The sequence below is a fragment of the Mus caroli genome, unplaced genomic scaffold (genome assembly GCF_978045245.1).
Source record: "Mus caroli unplaced genomic scaffold, Mus_caroli_1 scaffold_18, whole genome shotgun sequence".
Taxonomy (NCBI): Eukaryota; Metazoa; Chordata; class Mammalia; order Rodentia; family Muridae; genus Mus; species Mus caroli.
In genome coordinates this window covers 76,062,316-76,079,076 of record NW_028227273.1, presented here as the reverse complement: position 1 = coordinate 76,079,076, position 16,761 = coordinate 76,062,316, and the positions used below count along the sequence as shown (strand labels likewise).

Here is a 16,761-nt window from a genome sequence, read left to right as displayed (position 1 = left end):
TTTTCATGGGAAAAGTATCTGGAATCAAACTTGGCCAAAACACCCCATTTGGGATGTTGACCCCTGAGGTCTTGCTGTCTATTTTTTCAGCTAAAATCATAGTGCCTATGGCTAGAAAAGACAATCTAAAACATATTTTTCAACTTTTTAAAAGAAGAACACAGGGCATCAGGTGCAGAGCCTAAGGGCAGAGTTTCAGAATACTCAATGACAGTGAAGGTGGGACCAGTTAGAGATTGAGGTAAATAGTGAGGCAATTACACTCATTAAAAAAGTTAGGAGCACAGGTTTTCATAAATACTTGAGCTGAACATAGACCTGATGAATATCATTAGGTATGTATACACTAGTCTTATGACAGGATATACACATATATTAAGAAGATGTTCTGGATTTTGATTTTTGGGCTCTTGTATGTTCCTAATATCGTGTGTGCCATTACTAACAATTACTGCTATACAGCAATCAAGGACAATTTTCATGTTAAAGGAGATGTGAAGATTGGTGCATTTTTTTCTCTTCATATTTACTACACTGGCAATATAATTCCTGATACAATAGATCCATACTATTTCAAGGATGTGCACTTACAGTAAGTATAATTATTACTTTTTAACTTCAGATAATTTTTAAATTAAAGTCTGTATGGATTAAAACTTCACCACATTCCCTCTTCCCCCTGCCTCAGAGAGGGTACTCCCCCACCCTATCTCTCAATTCCAGCTGCATCTCTCTTTGCTGGGGCATCAAGTTTCCAGAGCATTAAACACACTCTCTCCTGCTGAGGCTAAACAAGGCAAGTCCTCTGCTACAAGTGTGCCCTGGTTCCCAGAGGCACTCCATGTATGTTCCTTGGTTTTGGGCTTAGTCTCTGGGAGCTCTGAGGGTTCCAGGCAAGTTGATAGTGTTGTTTTTCCTATGGGGTTGCAATCCCCTTTAGCTCCTTTAGCTCTTCTCCTAACTCTAACATATGAGTCCCCAACCTCAATCCAATGGATGGTTTATGTATCTGCATTTGTCTCAGTCTGTTTCTCATAGAACTTCTAAGAGGACAGACATTCCAGGAACTTATCTGCAAGGACAATATGGCATCAGTAATAGTTTCCGGGTTTGGTATGCAGGTATGACATGGATCCTATGTCGTTCCAGTCACTGGGTGGCCTTTCGTTTAGTTTTTGCTCCATTTTTCTGTCCCTGCATTTCCTTGAGACAGAAACAATTCTGGGTTAAATTGTTTGAAGATGGATGGGTAGCCCCCTGCTTCAACAGGGACAATGTCTATATAAGGGAGGTGTTCTCTTTAGGTTCCATCTCCCCACTGGTAGGTACATCAGCTAATATTCTCTCAACAGAATCCTGGTAGCTTCTCACATCCCAGGTCTCTGGGACTTTCTAGAGGTTCCTCTTGCCCTCTACTCCTCATTGCTGCATATTTTTATTCATTCTCCTGGCCCTCGGTATTTCCTGTCTGCCCCATACCTGATCCTGCCCCCTTCCTTGTCCCCCCAGGTTGCTTTCTCCTTCTGCCTTCCCATGATTATTTTGTTCCCCCTTTTAACTGGGATTGAGGTATCAAAACTTTGGTGTTCTTTCTTATTAAGCTTCCTACTATCTGTGAATTGTATCATTGATATTCTGAACTTTTTGTCTAATATTGACTGATCAGTGAGTACATACCATGGATGTTCTTTTGGATCTGGCTGAGTTACTTCACCCAGTATCATATTTTCTATTTCCATCCATTTGTCTGCAAAATTCATGATATCTTCATTTTTGATAAGTGAATAGTACTCCATTTTGTAAATGAATCACATTTTCTGTATCCATTCTTCCACTGGGGGATATCTGTGTTATTTACAACTTCATACCATTACCAACATGGCTGCTATGAACATAGTGGAGTACTTGTCATTTTGGTAGGGTGGAAAATCTTTCAGTTATAGTCACAGGGTATAGCATGATCTTCATATAAAAGTATTTCCAACTTTTATATGAATAACTGCCAGATTAATTTTTAGAATGCTTGTACTAGTTTGTACCAGCAACGGAGAAGTGTTCCTCTTTCTTTACATCCTTGTCAGTGTACTGTCACTTCAGTTTTTGATTTTAGCCATTCTGATTGGTGTGAGGTATAATCTCAGGGTCTCTTTGACTTACATTTCCCTGATGACTAAGGATGTTGAACATTTCTTTAAGTACTTCTTAGACACTTGAAATTCCTTTCTTGATAATTTTTAATTTAGCTCTATACCCATTTTTAATTGGATTATTGGTTTTTTTTGGAGTATAACTTCTTGGATTCATTATGTATTTTGGATATTAGCCCTCTATCAGATGTAGAGTTAGTGAAGATATTTACTACTCGGTAAGTTGCCATTTTGTCCTATTGACAGTTTTCTGGGGTAGTCATTGTAATAATCAATAAAATAGAGTTTCAAACAAAGTTATCAAAATAGGTGGCGAAGGACCCTTCATAATCATCAAAGGAACAATACACCAATAAGAAATCTTTTTTTCTTTTTTTAATGTGACGCTTTCTTTATTTACATTTAAAATTCCTATGTTGAGAGACATCTGGGTTCTTTCCAGATTCTGGCTATTATAAATAAAGGTGCTCCAGATGTCAACAGAGGAATGGATACAGAAAATGTGGTACATTTACACAATGGAGTACTACTCAGCTATTAAAAACAATGAATTTATGAAATTCTTAGGGAAAAGGATGGATCTGGAGGATATCATTCTGAGTGAGGTAACCCAATCACAAAAGAACTCACATGATATGCACTCAATGATAAGTGGATATTAGCCCAGAAACTTAGAATGCCCAAGATACAATTTGCAAAACACATGAAACTCAAGAAGAAGGAAGACCAAAGTATGGATACTTCTTCCCTCTTTAGAATAGGGAACAAAATACCCATGAAACGAGTTACAGAGACAAAGCTTGGAGCTGAGATGGTAGGAACAACCATGCAGAGACTGCCCCACCCAGTGATCCATCCCATAATTAGCCACCAAACGCAGACAATATTGCATATGCCAGCAACATTTTGCTGACATGACCCTGATATAGCTGTGAGGCAATGCCAATGCCTGGCTAATACAGAGGTGGATGCTCACAGTAACCTATTTGATGGAACACAAGGCCCCCACTGGAGGAACTGGAGAAAGTACCCAAGGAGCTGAAGGGGTCTGTAACCCTATAGGAGGAACAATACTATGAACTAAACTGTACCCCTAGATTTCTTGTCTCTAACTGCATATGTAGCAGACAATGGCCTATTCAGCCATCACTGGGAGGAGAGTCCCTTGGTCTTGCAATGATTATATGCCCCAGTACAGGGGAATGCAAAGGCCAGGAAGTGGGAGTGGGTGGGTTAGGGAGCAGGGCAGGGGTAAGGTATAGGAGACTTTTAGGTTAGTATTTAAAATGTAAAAGAAGAAAATATCTAATAAATCTTTTTAAGAAGATACAACATCTGCAAAATAAAAAATTAATTAATTAATTAATTAGGCTGCTATGAACATAGTGAAGCATGTGCTCTTATTTCATGTTGGAGCATCTTCTGGGTATATGCCCGGGAGTGGTATAGCAGGGTCCTCAGATAGTAATAAGTCCAATTTTTGGAGGAATCGTGAAACTGATTTCCAGAGTGGTTGTAACAGCTTGCAATCTCACCAGCAATGGAAGTGTGTTACTCTTTTTCCACATCCTATCCACCGTTAAAGGCATGTTCTCCCATTTCCAGCTAAATGTTTTACTCTCTTTAATTCTCTCTTCTCTTTCATTCCTTTGTCCTTCCTTTCTTTTCTTGAGTTAGGGTTTTCTTGTGTAGCCCTGGATATCATGAAACTCTCAATTATGTTAGGCTTTGTTAGGTCCCTGAGTGCTGGCATTAATGCTGAGCCCCATGATACATGTCTTCCCTGTTTTTTGTTTGTTTGTTTGTTTTCTTAATAATAATGATTTGCTTAATTTAAATTTTTAACTGATTGTATTCTAAAGACAAAGAGAGGAGTGAGGCATGAATTTTGATGGATAGAAAAGTAGAAGTAAAAATTTTGATTATAATAGAAATATATTAAACATGCTCATACACAGGCTATGGAAAGTAGAATACAAGCTTACTATATGAACACAATATGGAAGAATCAAATAAAACTGTATTCAATTTGAACTACAGTTATTTACTATCGTATAGGAATTGTACATTTTATGACATACTATGTGTTGTCAAAACATGAATCTAAAAAATGGATGAAATCTCCATTATAAAGATTCCATCTCCAACATTGCTTTGTGTTTGGAAGGTTGGAGTCCTTATTCGGCTTTATTATGAAATATGTAGTAATAATAGCACCCCAAAATATGTATGTAAACCTTTGTTTATATGCTTAAAGTTGTCAAAATGATACTCACCATTATAAATATATAGATAGATAGATGGATAGATAGATAGATAGATAGATAGATAGATAGATAGATAGATAGATATGCATTTGAGTGTATACAATGGCCAAAACTGTATTTATTTTTCTTATTTTTCACAATTCTGATAAATGACCTATTTATTAGAAATAAATTTTGTTGTATTTTGGCATTTTAAATTATTTTATTAATTCTCTAAAAATTTGGTCCAAAGTATTTTGAGCATATGCATGTACACTGACACCTTCTCCTATAACCACTTTCTCTGCCTTTACCTCTCTACCCAACTATTTGCACTTCTTTTATTTTTTCCAATTTATTGCAGTTTATGTTCGCTAAGTATATTGTAATTGGTGACATCCCTTGAGTGTTGTTTTCCTCCTTGTGGTCACAAGAGTGAAGAGAGTGACTCTCTTTCCCCCAATAACTATCAAATCTTGATAGCATCTCAGATAGGGGTGAGATTTTGTGCCTTCCTCCTTCTCCATACTGCTATTTTATCTTCTGTGGCCATACATGGTCTTGTGCATCCTTTTATAATCATTGTATTCAAATGTGCAACTACCCTGTTGTGGACAGGAAATATGGTTTCCTCAAGGTTATCTTCAGCCAACCTTTGGACCTTACATTCTTTTAAGTTCTCTTTAGCTGTGGTCTCTCAGCCTTGTTGGGAAGGGTGTTATGCACAAGCTCTGTTTATGACCAGGGATTTCATAGTATACTACTCTCTATGTTATGATCACTCATTGCTTTCTTTGTTATTTGCCATCTATTGGGGAAACAAACTTACAAGGGCTGAGGAATGCAGTCAATCCACAGCCATAGCAATAAGTCACTAGGGGTAATTTTATACTGAATCCGTTTAGAAGAATAAGATTACTAAGTTCACTGCTTGGATCTATGTCTCATCTAGTCACAGAGACTTGGCCATTTTTATAGTGATGAGCATGTGTTCCATAGCATGGAGAGATCCTTATATCAAATTAGACAAAGGTTGGTTCCACATATAGCAAGTGTCTATTTTTGTTACAAAGGGCATATTGTACAAGACAATTCATTACTTTATCTCTCATGTATCAAAGATTAGTGAGAGTATGGGTTACTTTAATTTTATTTTCCTTGATATCATGTATAGCACCTTTTCAGAACCATGAGTTTAGCCAAGAAAAAATAGAAAGCCCATTTGAATAGCAGCTCTTTTTCTCCATGTTCCATAATTAAAGTTTGTAGTATATCAGCATTGGAGTTTAAAATCAAGTTCTGCAGAATCTAATCTTGTACATTCTTGATATATACTAGATAATGACTATGAATGATGTATGGTATTTTACTTTCTTTTTGATTAATTAATTTAATTACATCTCAAATGCTGCCCACCTCAAGCCCCCCTCACAGAGTCTATCTCCCACCCCCATTTTCTCTGAAAGAGTGACACTCCCTTCGACCTCCAGCTATCCTCCTTCCTGGTGCATCAAGTCTCTGTAGAGTTAGGTGTATCCTCTTCCCATGAGGCCATACAAAGCATCACTGTTAGGGAACATTTTCCAACAGTCAGGAAACAGCTTTAGGGACATTCACCACTTCAGTGGTTGGGGGACCCACATAGAGATTGAGCTGTACATCTGCTACATATGTTATGAGGACATTGGTCCAGCCTACGTATGTTCTTTGGTGGGTGGTTCTGTAAGACCCTCGAAGCTGGGCCTCTGCTCAAGTCCCGGGATGAGCTGGCCAGCACCCCAATGTCTGGAGAGAAAAACCACAACTGATGCAAACTGCAAGAGGTTTTATTATCAGCTAGCTGAGTATGAACCCCTTGCGCCTTGCAGGGGCAGGGGAGTTTGACCCCAAGCAGTGACAGTAGGGGGCTTTTAACAGCTAGCTGAGGAATTGGGAGGAGTTGGGTAGTTGGGAGGAGTTGGGAAGAGTTCTTCTCTTCTGGATGTCTTTGGTGAAATTTACAAGGCAGAAGTGGGGAGTGAGTTCTTTCTGAATTTTTATCTCCATGTCCTCAGCACAGGAAGGCAGGCATCTCTGGTTGTACAGTGTAGAAACAAAAAGGCTTTTTGCTGGCTATAGAGAAAAAAGAGCTTCTTTCTAGCTGTATTTTTAAAGATCAGGGAAAACAAGTTTGGGGAAATGTTTTAGGGGCTCTACCTTTCAGGGAGAAATGCTTTAAGCCAGAGTCTCACAGTTCAGTCTCTTGGAATTCTCAGTGGTCCAGGTTAGGTAACATTGTTGGTCTACCTATGGTGTTAATGAGACAGCTCTTGATCTGTCTAATAATAACATGGTGTGAATAATTTATTCTCTTGATGATGCAGAATAGCATTTCGTTTAGTGTCAGTGTGTTATTCATAGAGTTACTATAAGATTATATTTAGTGAATTGTGTTGCAGTTGGCCATGGAAATACTTCTTTAAAGATTTTTCAGGGTTGTTAGTTTTCATGAGTATGGAAGTTTCTGATGTTTCTGTTGTTATTGAAGTCCAGCAATAATTCATGAAGATCTGATAAGATGCAAAGTGTTATTTCAATCTTCTATCTGTTGATGTTTGATTTGTGATTAATTAAATGGTAAATTTTGAAGAAGGTTCTATGTGCTGAGAAGAAGGTATATTCTTTTGTGGTTGAGTGAAGTGTTCTATAGATATCTGCTATTTGAATCATAACCTCTATTAATTTTGGTATTTCTCTGTTAAGTTTCTGTCTCAATGATATGTTCATTGGTGAGAGGTGACAGGCAAATGAATGGAATTAGAAAATATTATCCTGAATGAGATAACTTGACACAAAAGGACATGTATGTTATGTACTCCATGAGAAAAGGATATTAGCCAAAAAGTTCAGAAAGTCCATGATACACACCATAGACCCGTAGATGTAAAACAGAAAGTAAGGCTGCCATGGGTAACAGCTACTTTCCTGGAAGTGACTAATCCTTCAAAGAACTGAAGCACCTGGCTGGGACTTAAGGTGTAGCAGTGTTTGGGGTGTAAATAATTATATGAATAATTTGAAAAATTAAATAATATAATTTCTCTGAAAGCAAAAATAAAAATAAAATAGTAAAGTTAACTGAAAAAATGAGTTGCATTATAAAGTGAAATGCTTTTAATGTGAGTACAAGTGTAAGGGCATGAGTTAAAATCTTCCAAAACACATGAATGTACTCTTATCATCTCATGATCATATGGAAGGTACAAACAAGAATATGTGATGCCCTAAAAGTGTTGTGGACAGAGTGCTAGGTTTATGTGCTGCAAACAGTGAAGAAAATGGAGGGTCAGATGGTATGGTTCTCTCTTCTTCAAACCACTGGAAACAGAGAGACAGAAAGGATCTTAGTGATTTCCAGGACAGATTGGATTTACATAATGTGTACCATGCCAGTCAGTGCTACATGGTCAGACTCTTGTCACAACCAGTCAATTAAATCAGTCAGCCAGTCAATAACTAAACAAATGAGTAAGAGATACTGTGTGAAATAATGTGTATAGTTTTGACCATCTATATCTTCTCTATCTTTTACTCATAGTTATTGAGACTCCTGAACCTGTACCTTCACAAAGACTCACATTGACATAAATAAAGCACACAGCTCATGAATACACAAAAAGTTAAAATAAATTTGGGTGTAGAGTCACATGAATTAATCTCATCAATTGAGATGCAGTGGCAGGAAAATCCCTATGAGTTCCAGGCCCACCTGGTCTACATAGTATATTCCAGGCTACCATATTCAAATTATCATAGAATTAACACCTGTATTAATTCATTATTTGAATGAACTTTGTGCTGTTCTTTAAATAAGATATTGTCAGAGAAAACTGTGTGATTGCATGAAGACAAGATGATACTTTATAATTATAGATTTAGTGGGATTTTAATATAGCAATATGACTGGTCTGGCTAGAATACAGACATGCCCTTAGTATAAGCCTTTAATCTCAGGAAACAGAAATGAGCAGATATCTGAATTCAAGGTCAGGCTGGTGGACAGCACATTTCAAGAAAATTAAAAAAAAAAAAAAAAAAGGTTACGTCCATCCAGGAGAGGTGAAACTAACTCCTGTACTCAGGAGACAGATACATGGAAGTCTCTGAGTTCTAGCCATTTATATTTGGTTGTGTTAGTGAGTTGAGAGGCAATTCAATGGGGTGGAGTTCATGGCAGTTCAGTTTGTGGAGCACAGAGGCAGGTTTTACAGGGACAGTTTAACAGAGATATGTTGCAGAGTGAATACTCTACAACAGATGAAGAAAGAACAAGGTGAAAAAAATGAGATGAAGCATGAGGATTAGAAAAGACTGAGAGAATTAGTTTGAGCACATGTAGAGCAACTTAGTGAGAAGCTGAGAGAAGTCAGATTGAATCACTCAGCTAGAAGAAGATTTTGAGCCCAAACAGCTAAGTTGAACTAGGCAACCACTGTTCAGAAAGAACCAGAAAAGCTGAGCTTACTCAGCAGAAAGCCTCAAAGATGATAATTACATCAAAGAAATAAAAGTTACATTTACAGATAGAGGCATACAGAAACCAAGATACCAAGATATATGATGTTTTCTCAGAACTTAATTCCTTACTCATCAACATTCCTTTTTAAATTTTACCACACATAAATGATAAATAAAGCAACATAATAAATTAGATTCCCCCAAATCATAATGATTGTTAACACTGTAGATATTACTTAATCCTATCTACTTAAATTGCCAATTCTAATTTCAGTCAATAATAAGAAGAGATTAAAATAATGATTTTATAGGAACTTTGACATGTAAATTATGAAAAAGTGATAAAATATGAAGGTTGTATGGTCTATGTCTTCTCCCAGCATAATTTTATGTAATCTGTGCAGGTATAAATTCAAAAACTACCAGTTTCTTCTGGCCCTGTTATTTGCCATTGAGGAGATCAACAAAAACCCTCATCTTCTACCCAATATAACTTTGGGCTTTGATTTCTATAATGTTCGATTTACTGAAAAATGTATTCTTGAAGGTCCTCTGATTTGGCTCACAAAGTTTCCATATGGTATACCTAATTATAGCTGTGAAAATAAGAGTAACCCCCCTGCTGCCCTCACAGGAACATCATGGTCAACATCTGCTCACATTGGGACACTGTTACAACTCTACAAAATACCTCAGGTAAGGAGTGGTGTGTAAGAACTAAGTCTGAACTATACTTTGTTGATGTCAGAGGTGTCAGATACTATAAAATAGGGCACTTTGAGTTAATCTGCTATCAAAGCAAACTATGAAGGTGCATTGTGATTTTAGAACTTGAAGTATGAATGAAGGATAGGAGGATGAGACCATCTAGGTTATTTAAACTGGAGATCTGTCCATATTTTGGGAGGAAAACTCTGTAATGGGGTTTTCTTTAAAACATGCTAAACCCATTTTCATCTTTTCCCTTTCCATCCTTTGATTCAAAACTGAGATTTGTTGGATGACAATATTCTTGCCCTTGTATCCAATTTTGTTTTCTGCAGCTCACTTTTGGGCCTTTTGATTCTATTTTAAACCAAGAACAGCTTAATTATGTCTATCAGATGGCCCCCAAGGACACATTTCTTTCTCTTGCCATAGTCTCTTTGATGCTTCATTTCAGTTGGTCCTGGGTTGGTCTAATTATCCCAGATGACCACAAAGGGACACAGATTCTGTCTGACTTGAGACAAGTTATGGAGAGAAATAACATTTGCATAGCCTCTGTGCAAATGATCCCTGGCGTCTGGAATTCATTTTCAAATGCATTATGGAAAAGTCTGGTCCAGACTAAGGAATCATCAGAAAATGTGACAGTTGTTTGTCGTGACATTGTTTCTCTACAAGGTTTAATGCGACATATTGCACAGTTGTTAGTGACTTGGAAAGTCTGGGTCTTAAACTCTCAATGGGATGTTGACACCGATACTGATTATTTCATGTTAGAGTCATTACATGGAAGTTTCATTTTTTCACACCACCATGAAGAGATGGCTGAATTTACAAATTTTATTAGAACAGTTAACCCCTACAAATACCCAGAAGACAATTATCTTCCCAGGTTTTGGTATTTATTTTTCAAGTGCTCATTTTCTGAGTTTGATTGCCAACTTTTGGAAAACTGCCAACCCAATGCTTCTTTGGAGTTACTGCCAAGATCCCTTTTTGACCCAGTCATGAGTGAAGAGAGCTACAATATATATAATGCTGTGTATGCTGTTGCCTACAGTCTCCATGAAATGAATCTTCAGCAAATACAGATACAAAGACATGCTAATGGAGAAAAAATGGTAGCCTTCCCTTGGGAGGTAATGTCCTTTCATGAGCGTAGTTATGTCTACAAGGAGATATTTTTATTATTTCCCAAGCCACCCGAATTGTGCATCCTAAATTTGAGAATGTTATCAATATTAACTGGTCTAAATACTCATTTCCCTGTCTTGAGGTCAATGCAAAATCCTAAGTAGGTGTCTTATAAATGGAGTTCCAGCCAGGAATTGGTGATTCATACCTTTATTCCCAGCACTTGAGAGGCAGAGGCAGGCAGATGTCATCCGCACTAGATCCTGGTAGCTTTTTGAATCCCTGACACCTGAAACTTTCTGGTGGTTCCCCCAGTTCCACAGCCCCCACTCCTACTGATTTCTATTCATTCTCTTGGCCCTCTGAACTTCTCTCTTGTCTCTTTCCATACCTGCTCCTGCCCCCCGACATTTTTTCTCCCTCTCATGCTCCCCTTTTCCACCCAGGTTCTCTAGAGTGTAGAGAGCTTTGTCTTGTCCTTCATTTTAATGGGATTGCTTCAAGTTTCTCTACATTTAATTGGATGTTGGTTGTTGGTTTGCTGTATGTCCCTTAGTCATATTCCTTGAATTTCTGATCTTTCCATGAAGGCATGTTGTATTTTGTCAAAGGCTTTTGCAGCATTTTATGAGATGATCATGTGATTTTTTTCCTTAGAGTTTGTTTATATAGTTCAGGGCTGTGGGTGTTAGGGAATGAGGGAAGAGGAAGAGAGCTCACCTTCTGCCAGAGTTCCAGTGCTCTGGGAAGGCAGACGCTGGAGGACTGCTGGACACTTTCCATGCAGCCCCATGCAGGTGGGCATCTGGCTGTGTGAAGCCATTGACCCCACACGGCAGGGAATGGACAAGGGGCAGTTCCTGGTACCAGGTTCTCAGTCTCTGGCATCCTACGCTGGATAAGGCAGAGGAGCTGAAAACATAGGGGCCCCGGGGAGGCACTAGACCCCGGAGATATGGGAAGAGAGGGCAGGAGGAAAGAGGAAGGGGGCGCTGGGTAGGTTCCCATGCAGGCAAGAGTCTTTAGTCCTTTATGTGGCTGGAGAACAGGAAGGCCTTCTGATGGAATGTTAGAAGCAGCTCATTAGAAGAAAGCCTATCACATCGTCCAACCATGGCACGCCTTGATGAACAGAGACAGTCTATGGCTTTAGAGCTTTGTTATAGAAAAGCAGGGGGAAAGAGAGAAGGTAAAAAGAGAGAGACCAGCCCTGGCCAAGAGGAGAGAAAGGGGAAGAGAGAAAGAGAGTTAGAGAGTAGGAAAGGTGAAGGCTTAGAGAAAGAGAGGTTAAAGCTTAGAGGGAGAGAGCTTAGAGAGAAAGAAAAGAGAATGAGGAAGGGCCAAACAGCCCCTTTTAAAGCGGGCTTGTTATTGTGCTGTTGCTAGGTAACTGTGTGGAGGAGTCTAGCCAGAAGGCCAGAAGCTTGGGACATTGTGTACATGACTGACAGCCATGAGACTCTCCTGTGAGGGCTGTGGGGGTGGTAATGTTGACACAAGCCGGGGTGAAGAACCACCTTCAATCCCATGTAGCTGAAAATTACCACCACTGGGTGGGTCAAGACCTCAACTTGACTGGAGACTAAGCTGTCTGTGCGTAACCCATCGCCCCACAATATAGTGGATTACATTGATGAATTTCTATGTATTGAACCATCCCTCCATTGCTGAGATGAAACCTACTTGATCATGGTGAATGAGCATTTTACTGTGTCCTTGCATTCAGTTTGGGGGAATTTAATTAAGAATTTTTACATTGATATTCATAAGGTAAATTGTTCTCAAGTTCCCTTTGTTGGGTCTTTGTACAGTTTTAAGTATTCATAAAATAAAATTGGTAATTTTCCTTCTGTTTCTAATTTGTGGAATACTTTGAGAAGTATTAGTATTAGGTCTTCATTGAAGGTCTGATAGAATTCTGTACTAAAACCATCTGGACATAGATATTTTGGTTTGGAGACTTTAAATTTGTGCTTATGTTTCCTTTGGGTTTATGTGGATGTTTAGATGTTTTATCTGATCCTGATTCAAATTTAACTCTTGGTATATATCTAGAAATTCATCCATTCCATCTGTACTTTCCAGTTTTGTTGAGTACAGGCTTTTGAAGTAGGATCAGGTGATTTTTAAAGATTCCTCAGTTTCCTTTATTATGTCTACCATTTTCTTTCTGATTTTGTTGATTTGGATACTGTCTCTGTGCCCTCTAGTTAGCTTGGCTAAGAGTTTATTATCTTGTTGGTTTTCTCAAAGAACCAGCTCCCAGTTTTGTTGATTAATTTTTGTACACTTCTCCTTCTTTCTAATTGGTTGATATCCCCACTGAGTTTGATTATTTCCTTCCTTATACTCTTCTTGGATGTATTTACTTCTTTTTGTTGTACAGGTTTCTGATGTGCTATTAAACTTCTAGCTAGTATAGGATCTCTCCAATTTCTTTATGAAAGCACTCATAGCTATGAGTTTGCCTTTTAGCACTGATTTCATTGTGTCCCATAAGGTTAGGTAGGCTGTGCCTTCACTTTGGTTAAATTAAACAAAGTCTTTATTTTCTTTCTTTGTTTCTTCCCTGATCAAGTTATCATTGAGTAGAGAGTTATTCAGTGTTCATAAGTATGTGGATTTTCTGTTGTTTTTGTTGTTATTAAAGCCCAGCCTTAGGTCATGGTGATGATAAAAGGCATGTAATTATTTCAATCTTCTTGTATCTGTTGAGGCTTATTTGTGTCTGACTATATGATCAATTTTTGAAAAGATTCCATGAGGTGCTGAAAAGGTATATATATATTTTTTTTGGTTTTAGGGTGGAATGTTCTGAAGATATATCTTAAATCTATTTGGTACATAATTTCTATTAGTTTCACTGTGTCTCTGCTTAGTTCCTGTTTCCATGATTTGTCCATTGGTGAGAGTGGGGTGTTGAAGTCTCCCACTATTACTGTATGAGGTTCAATGTGTGTTTTGAGCTATAGTAACATTTATTTTACAAATGTGGGTGCACTTGCATTTGGGGCATTTAGGTTCAGAATTGAGGTTTCAACTTGGGGGATTTTTTTCTTTGATGAATATGGAGTGTCCTTCACGAACTTTTTTTGATGACATTTGATTAAAAATCTATTTTATTTTAGTTGAATGCCCACTTCAGCATGTTTCTTCGGGTCATTTGCTGGGAAAAAAATTTCTAGGCTTTTAAAGTGTGATAATGTTTGACTCTGTCACTGAGGTTTGTTTCCTGTATGAAGCAAAATTCTGGGTCCTGCTTATGTATCCATTCTGGTATCCATTCTGTGTTTTATTGAGGAATTGAGTTCGTTGATGATGAGAGATGTTAAAGACCAATGATTGTGGGTTCCTGTCATTTTGGTTGTTAGAGATGGAATTATGTTTTTGTGGTTCCCTTCTTTTGGGTTTGTTTTGAAATAATTAATTTCTTGACTTTCCTTGGGTGTAGTTTCCTTCATTGTGTTGGACTTTTCCTTCTATTAAACTCTGTAGTTCTTGATTAGTTGAAAATATTGTTTAAATTTGGTCATGGAATATCTGGCTTTCTCCATCTATGGTAACAGTTTTGCTGGGTATAGTAGTCAGGGCTACCATTTGTGTTCTATTAAGGGTCTGCATGACATCTGTCCAATATCTTCTGGCTTTTAGAGTCTCTGTTGAGAAGTCTGGTGTAATTCTGATAGGTCCAACTTTATATGTTGTTTGGCCTACTTCTCGTACTGCTGTTTTTTCTTGATATTTAGGCATTTTTAATTTTTTATTGGCTATTTTATTTATTTACATTTCCTGGTTTTTCCCTACACAAACTCTTGATCCCACCCCCCCTTCCCACAGTTTATATGAGGGTGCTTCCCCCCTCTCAACATATCCACTCCTGCCTCACTGACTTTTCATTCCCATACACTGGGGCATTGAGCCTTCAATGGGATCTTCTCCCCTTCCATTGATGCCAGATAAAGGCCATACTCTGCTTCATATGCAACTAGAGCCGTGGGTCCCTCCATGTGTATTCTTTGGTTTGTGGTTTTGTCTGTGGGAGCTCTGTAGTGCCTGACATCTGGGAATTTCTGGTGGCTACCTCCAGTTCCACATCCCCCATTGCTACACACTTCAGGTCAATTTCCAGAAGCTCTGTACATCTCCCCCTTCTCCTCATATACCTGATCCTGCCCCCATTTTTCCCTTCCCCTCATCTCTTCCTCCCAGATTCCTCTGTCCTTCTACTTCTCAGAGATGATTTTGTTCCCCCTTTTAAGTACTACTGAAGCATCCATACTTTGATCTTCCTACATTTTTAGCTTCATCTGATCTGTGATTTATGGGAATTCTGTGCTCTTTTGAAACTCTATTTTGAAATATCAGGATGATATTTTCTAATTCCATCCATTTGCCTAAGAAGGTCATGAAATCATTAAAAAAAGCTTTGTGGTATTTCATTGTGTAAATGTACTATATTCTCTGTATCCATTTCTCTGTTGAGGGACATCTGTGTTCTTTACAGCTTCTGGCTATTATAAATAAGGCTGCTATGAAACATAGTGGAGCATGTGTCCTTGTTATATGTTAGAACATCTTTTGTATATGCCCATGAATGTTTTAGCTGGGTTCCCAGTTAGTTCTAAGTCCTATATTCTGAGTAATTACTAGACTAATTTCCAGAGTGGTTGCAGTACCATCATCCATGGAGAAATGTTCCTCTTTCTCTACATCCTCACCAGCATGTGCTGTAACCTGAATTTTGGATCTTAGCCAGTCTGACTGTTGTGAGTGGAATTTAAGGTTTATTTTGATTTCCATTTCTCTGGTAACTAAGGATGTTGAACTTTTTAATTATTATTTTTTTTTTAGATTTTTTTAACTTAGGTTTCAAATGTTATTCCATTTTTTAATTTCCCCTCTGAAAATCCCCTATCCCTTCTCCTATCTCCCTGACCCACAAACTCCCATTCCTTGTCCTGGCAGCATTCCTCTATACTGGGGCATACAGCCTTCACAGGACCAAAGCCCTCTCCTCCCATTGATGACCTACTAGGCCATGCTCTGCTACATATATAGCAAGACAACACAAGTTCCACCACGTGTTTTCTTTGATTGGTGGTACAGTTCCAAGGAGCTCTGGGGGTACTGGTTAGTTCATATTGATGTTCCTCCTATGGGGCTTCAGACCCCTTCAGCTCCCTGGGTACTTTCTATGGCTCTTTCATTGGGGACCTTATGCTCCATCCAGTGGGTGATTATGAGCATGCACTTCTGTATTTGCCAGGCACTGGCAGATCTTCAAAGGAGACAGCTATATCAGGGTCCTGGCAGCAGGCTCTTGTTGGCATCTGCCTAGGGTCTGGGTTGGTGGTTGTTTATGGGATGGATCCCTAATGGGACAGTCTCTGGATGGTTGTTCCTTCAAGATCTTCTCTGAACTATGTCTCTGTAACTCCTTCCATAGATATTTCATTCCCCATTCTAAGAAGGAATGAAGTATCCATATGTTGGCCTTCCTTCTTTTTTAGTTTCCTATGTTTTTCAAATTGTATCTTGGGAATTCTAAGTTTCTGATCTAATATCCACTTATCAGTGAGTGCCTACCATGTGTGGTCTTTTGTGATTGGACTACCTGACTCAGGATGATATCCTCCAGATACATCCATTTGCCTAAGAATCTCATAAATTCATTGTTTTTTCATATCTGTGCAGTAGTATATTGTGTAAATGTACCATATTTTCTGTATCCATTCACTGTTGAGGGACATCTGGGTTCTTTCCAACTTCTGGTTACAATAAATAAGGCTGCTATGAACATAATGGAGCATGTGTCCTTATGAAAAGTTAAAACATCTTTTGGGTACATTCCTAGGAGAGGTATTGCTGGATCTTCTGCTAGTACTATGTCCAATTTTCTGAGAAAAAAGTTAAACTGATTCCCAGAGTTGTTGTACCAGCCTATGATCCCAAGAAAAATGGAGGTGTGTTCCTTTTTGTCCACATCCTCGCCAGCATCTGCTGTCACCTGAATTTTTGATCTTAGCCAT

General features: G+C 38.3%; 1 protein-coding gene across 3 annotated transcripts in view; it reads left to right on the top strand.

The window, feature by feature from the left end:
• Positions 1-217: 217 nt before the first annotated feature.
• LOC147000507 (vomeronasal type-2 receptor 116-like) overlaps positions 218-16,761 on the top strand; it is a 37,089-nt gene continuing 20,545 nt past the window's right edge. Inside the window, exons 1-3 of one of the 3 annotated variants that reach the window (XM_085832586.1) lie at positions 218-592; positions 9,487-9,586; positions 9,934-10,737. In XM_085832586.1, coding sequence (XP_085688712.1) covers positions 384-592; positions 9,487-9,586; positions 9,934-10,737 — 1,113 coding nt within the window. In that variant the 5' untranslated portion in view covers positions 218-383. Of the gene's footprint in view, positions 593-9,294; positions 9,587-9,933; positions 10,738-16,761 lie in introns of all 3 variants that reach the window. The other 2 variants (XM_085832585.1, XM_085832587.1) reach the window with 2 other exon arrangements.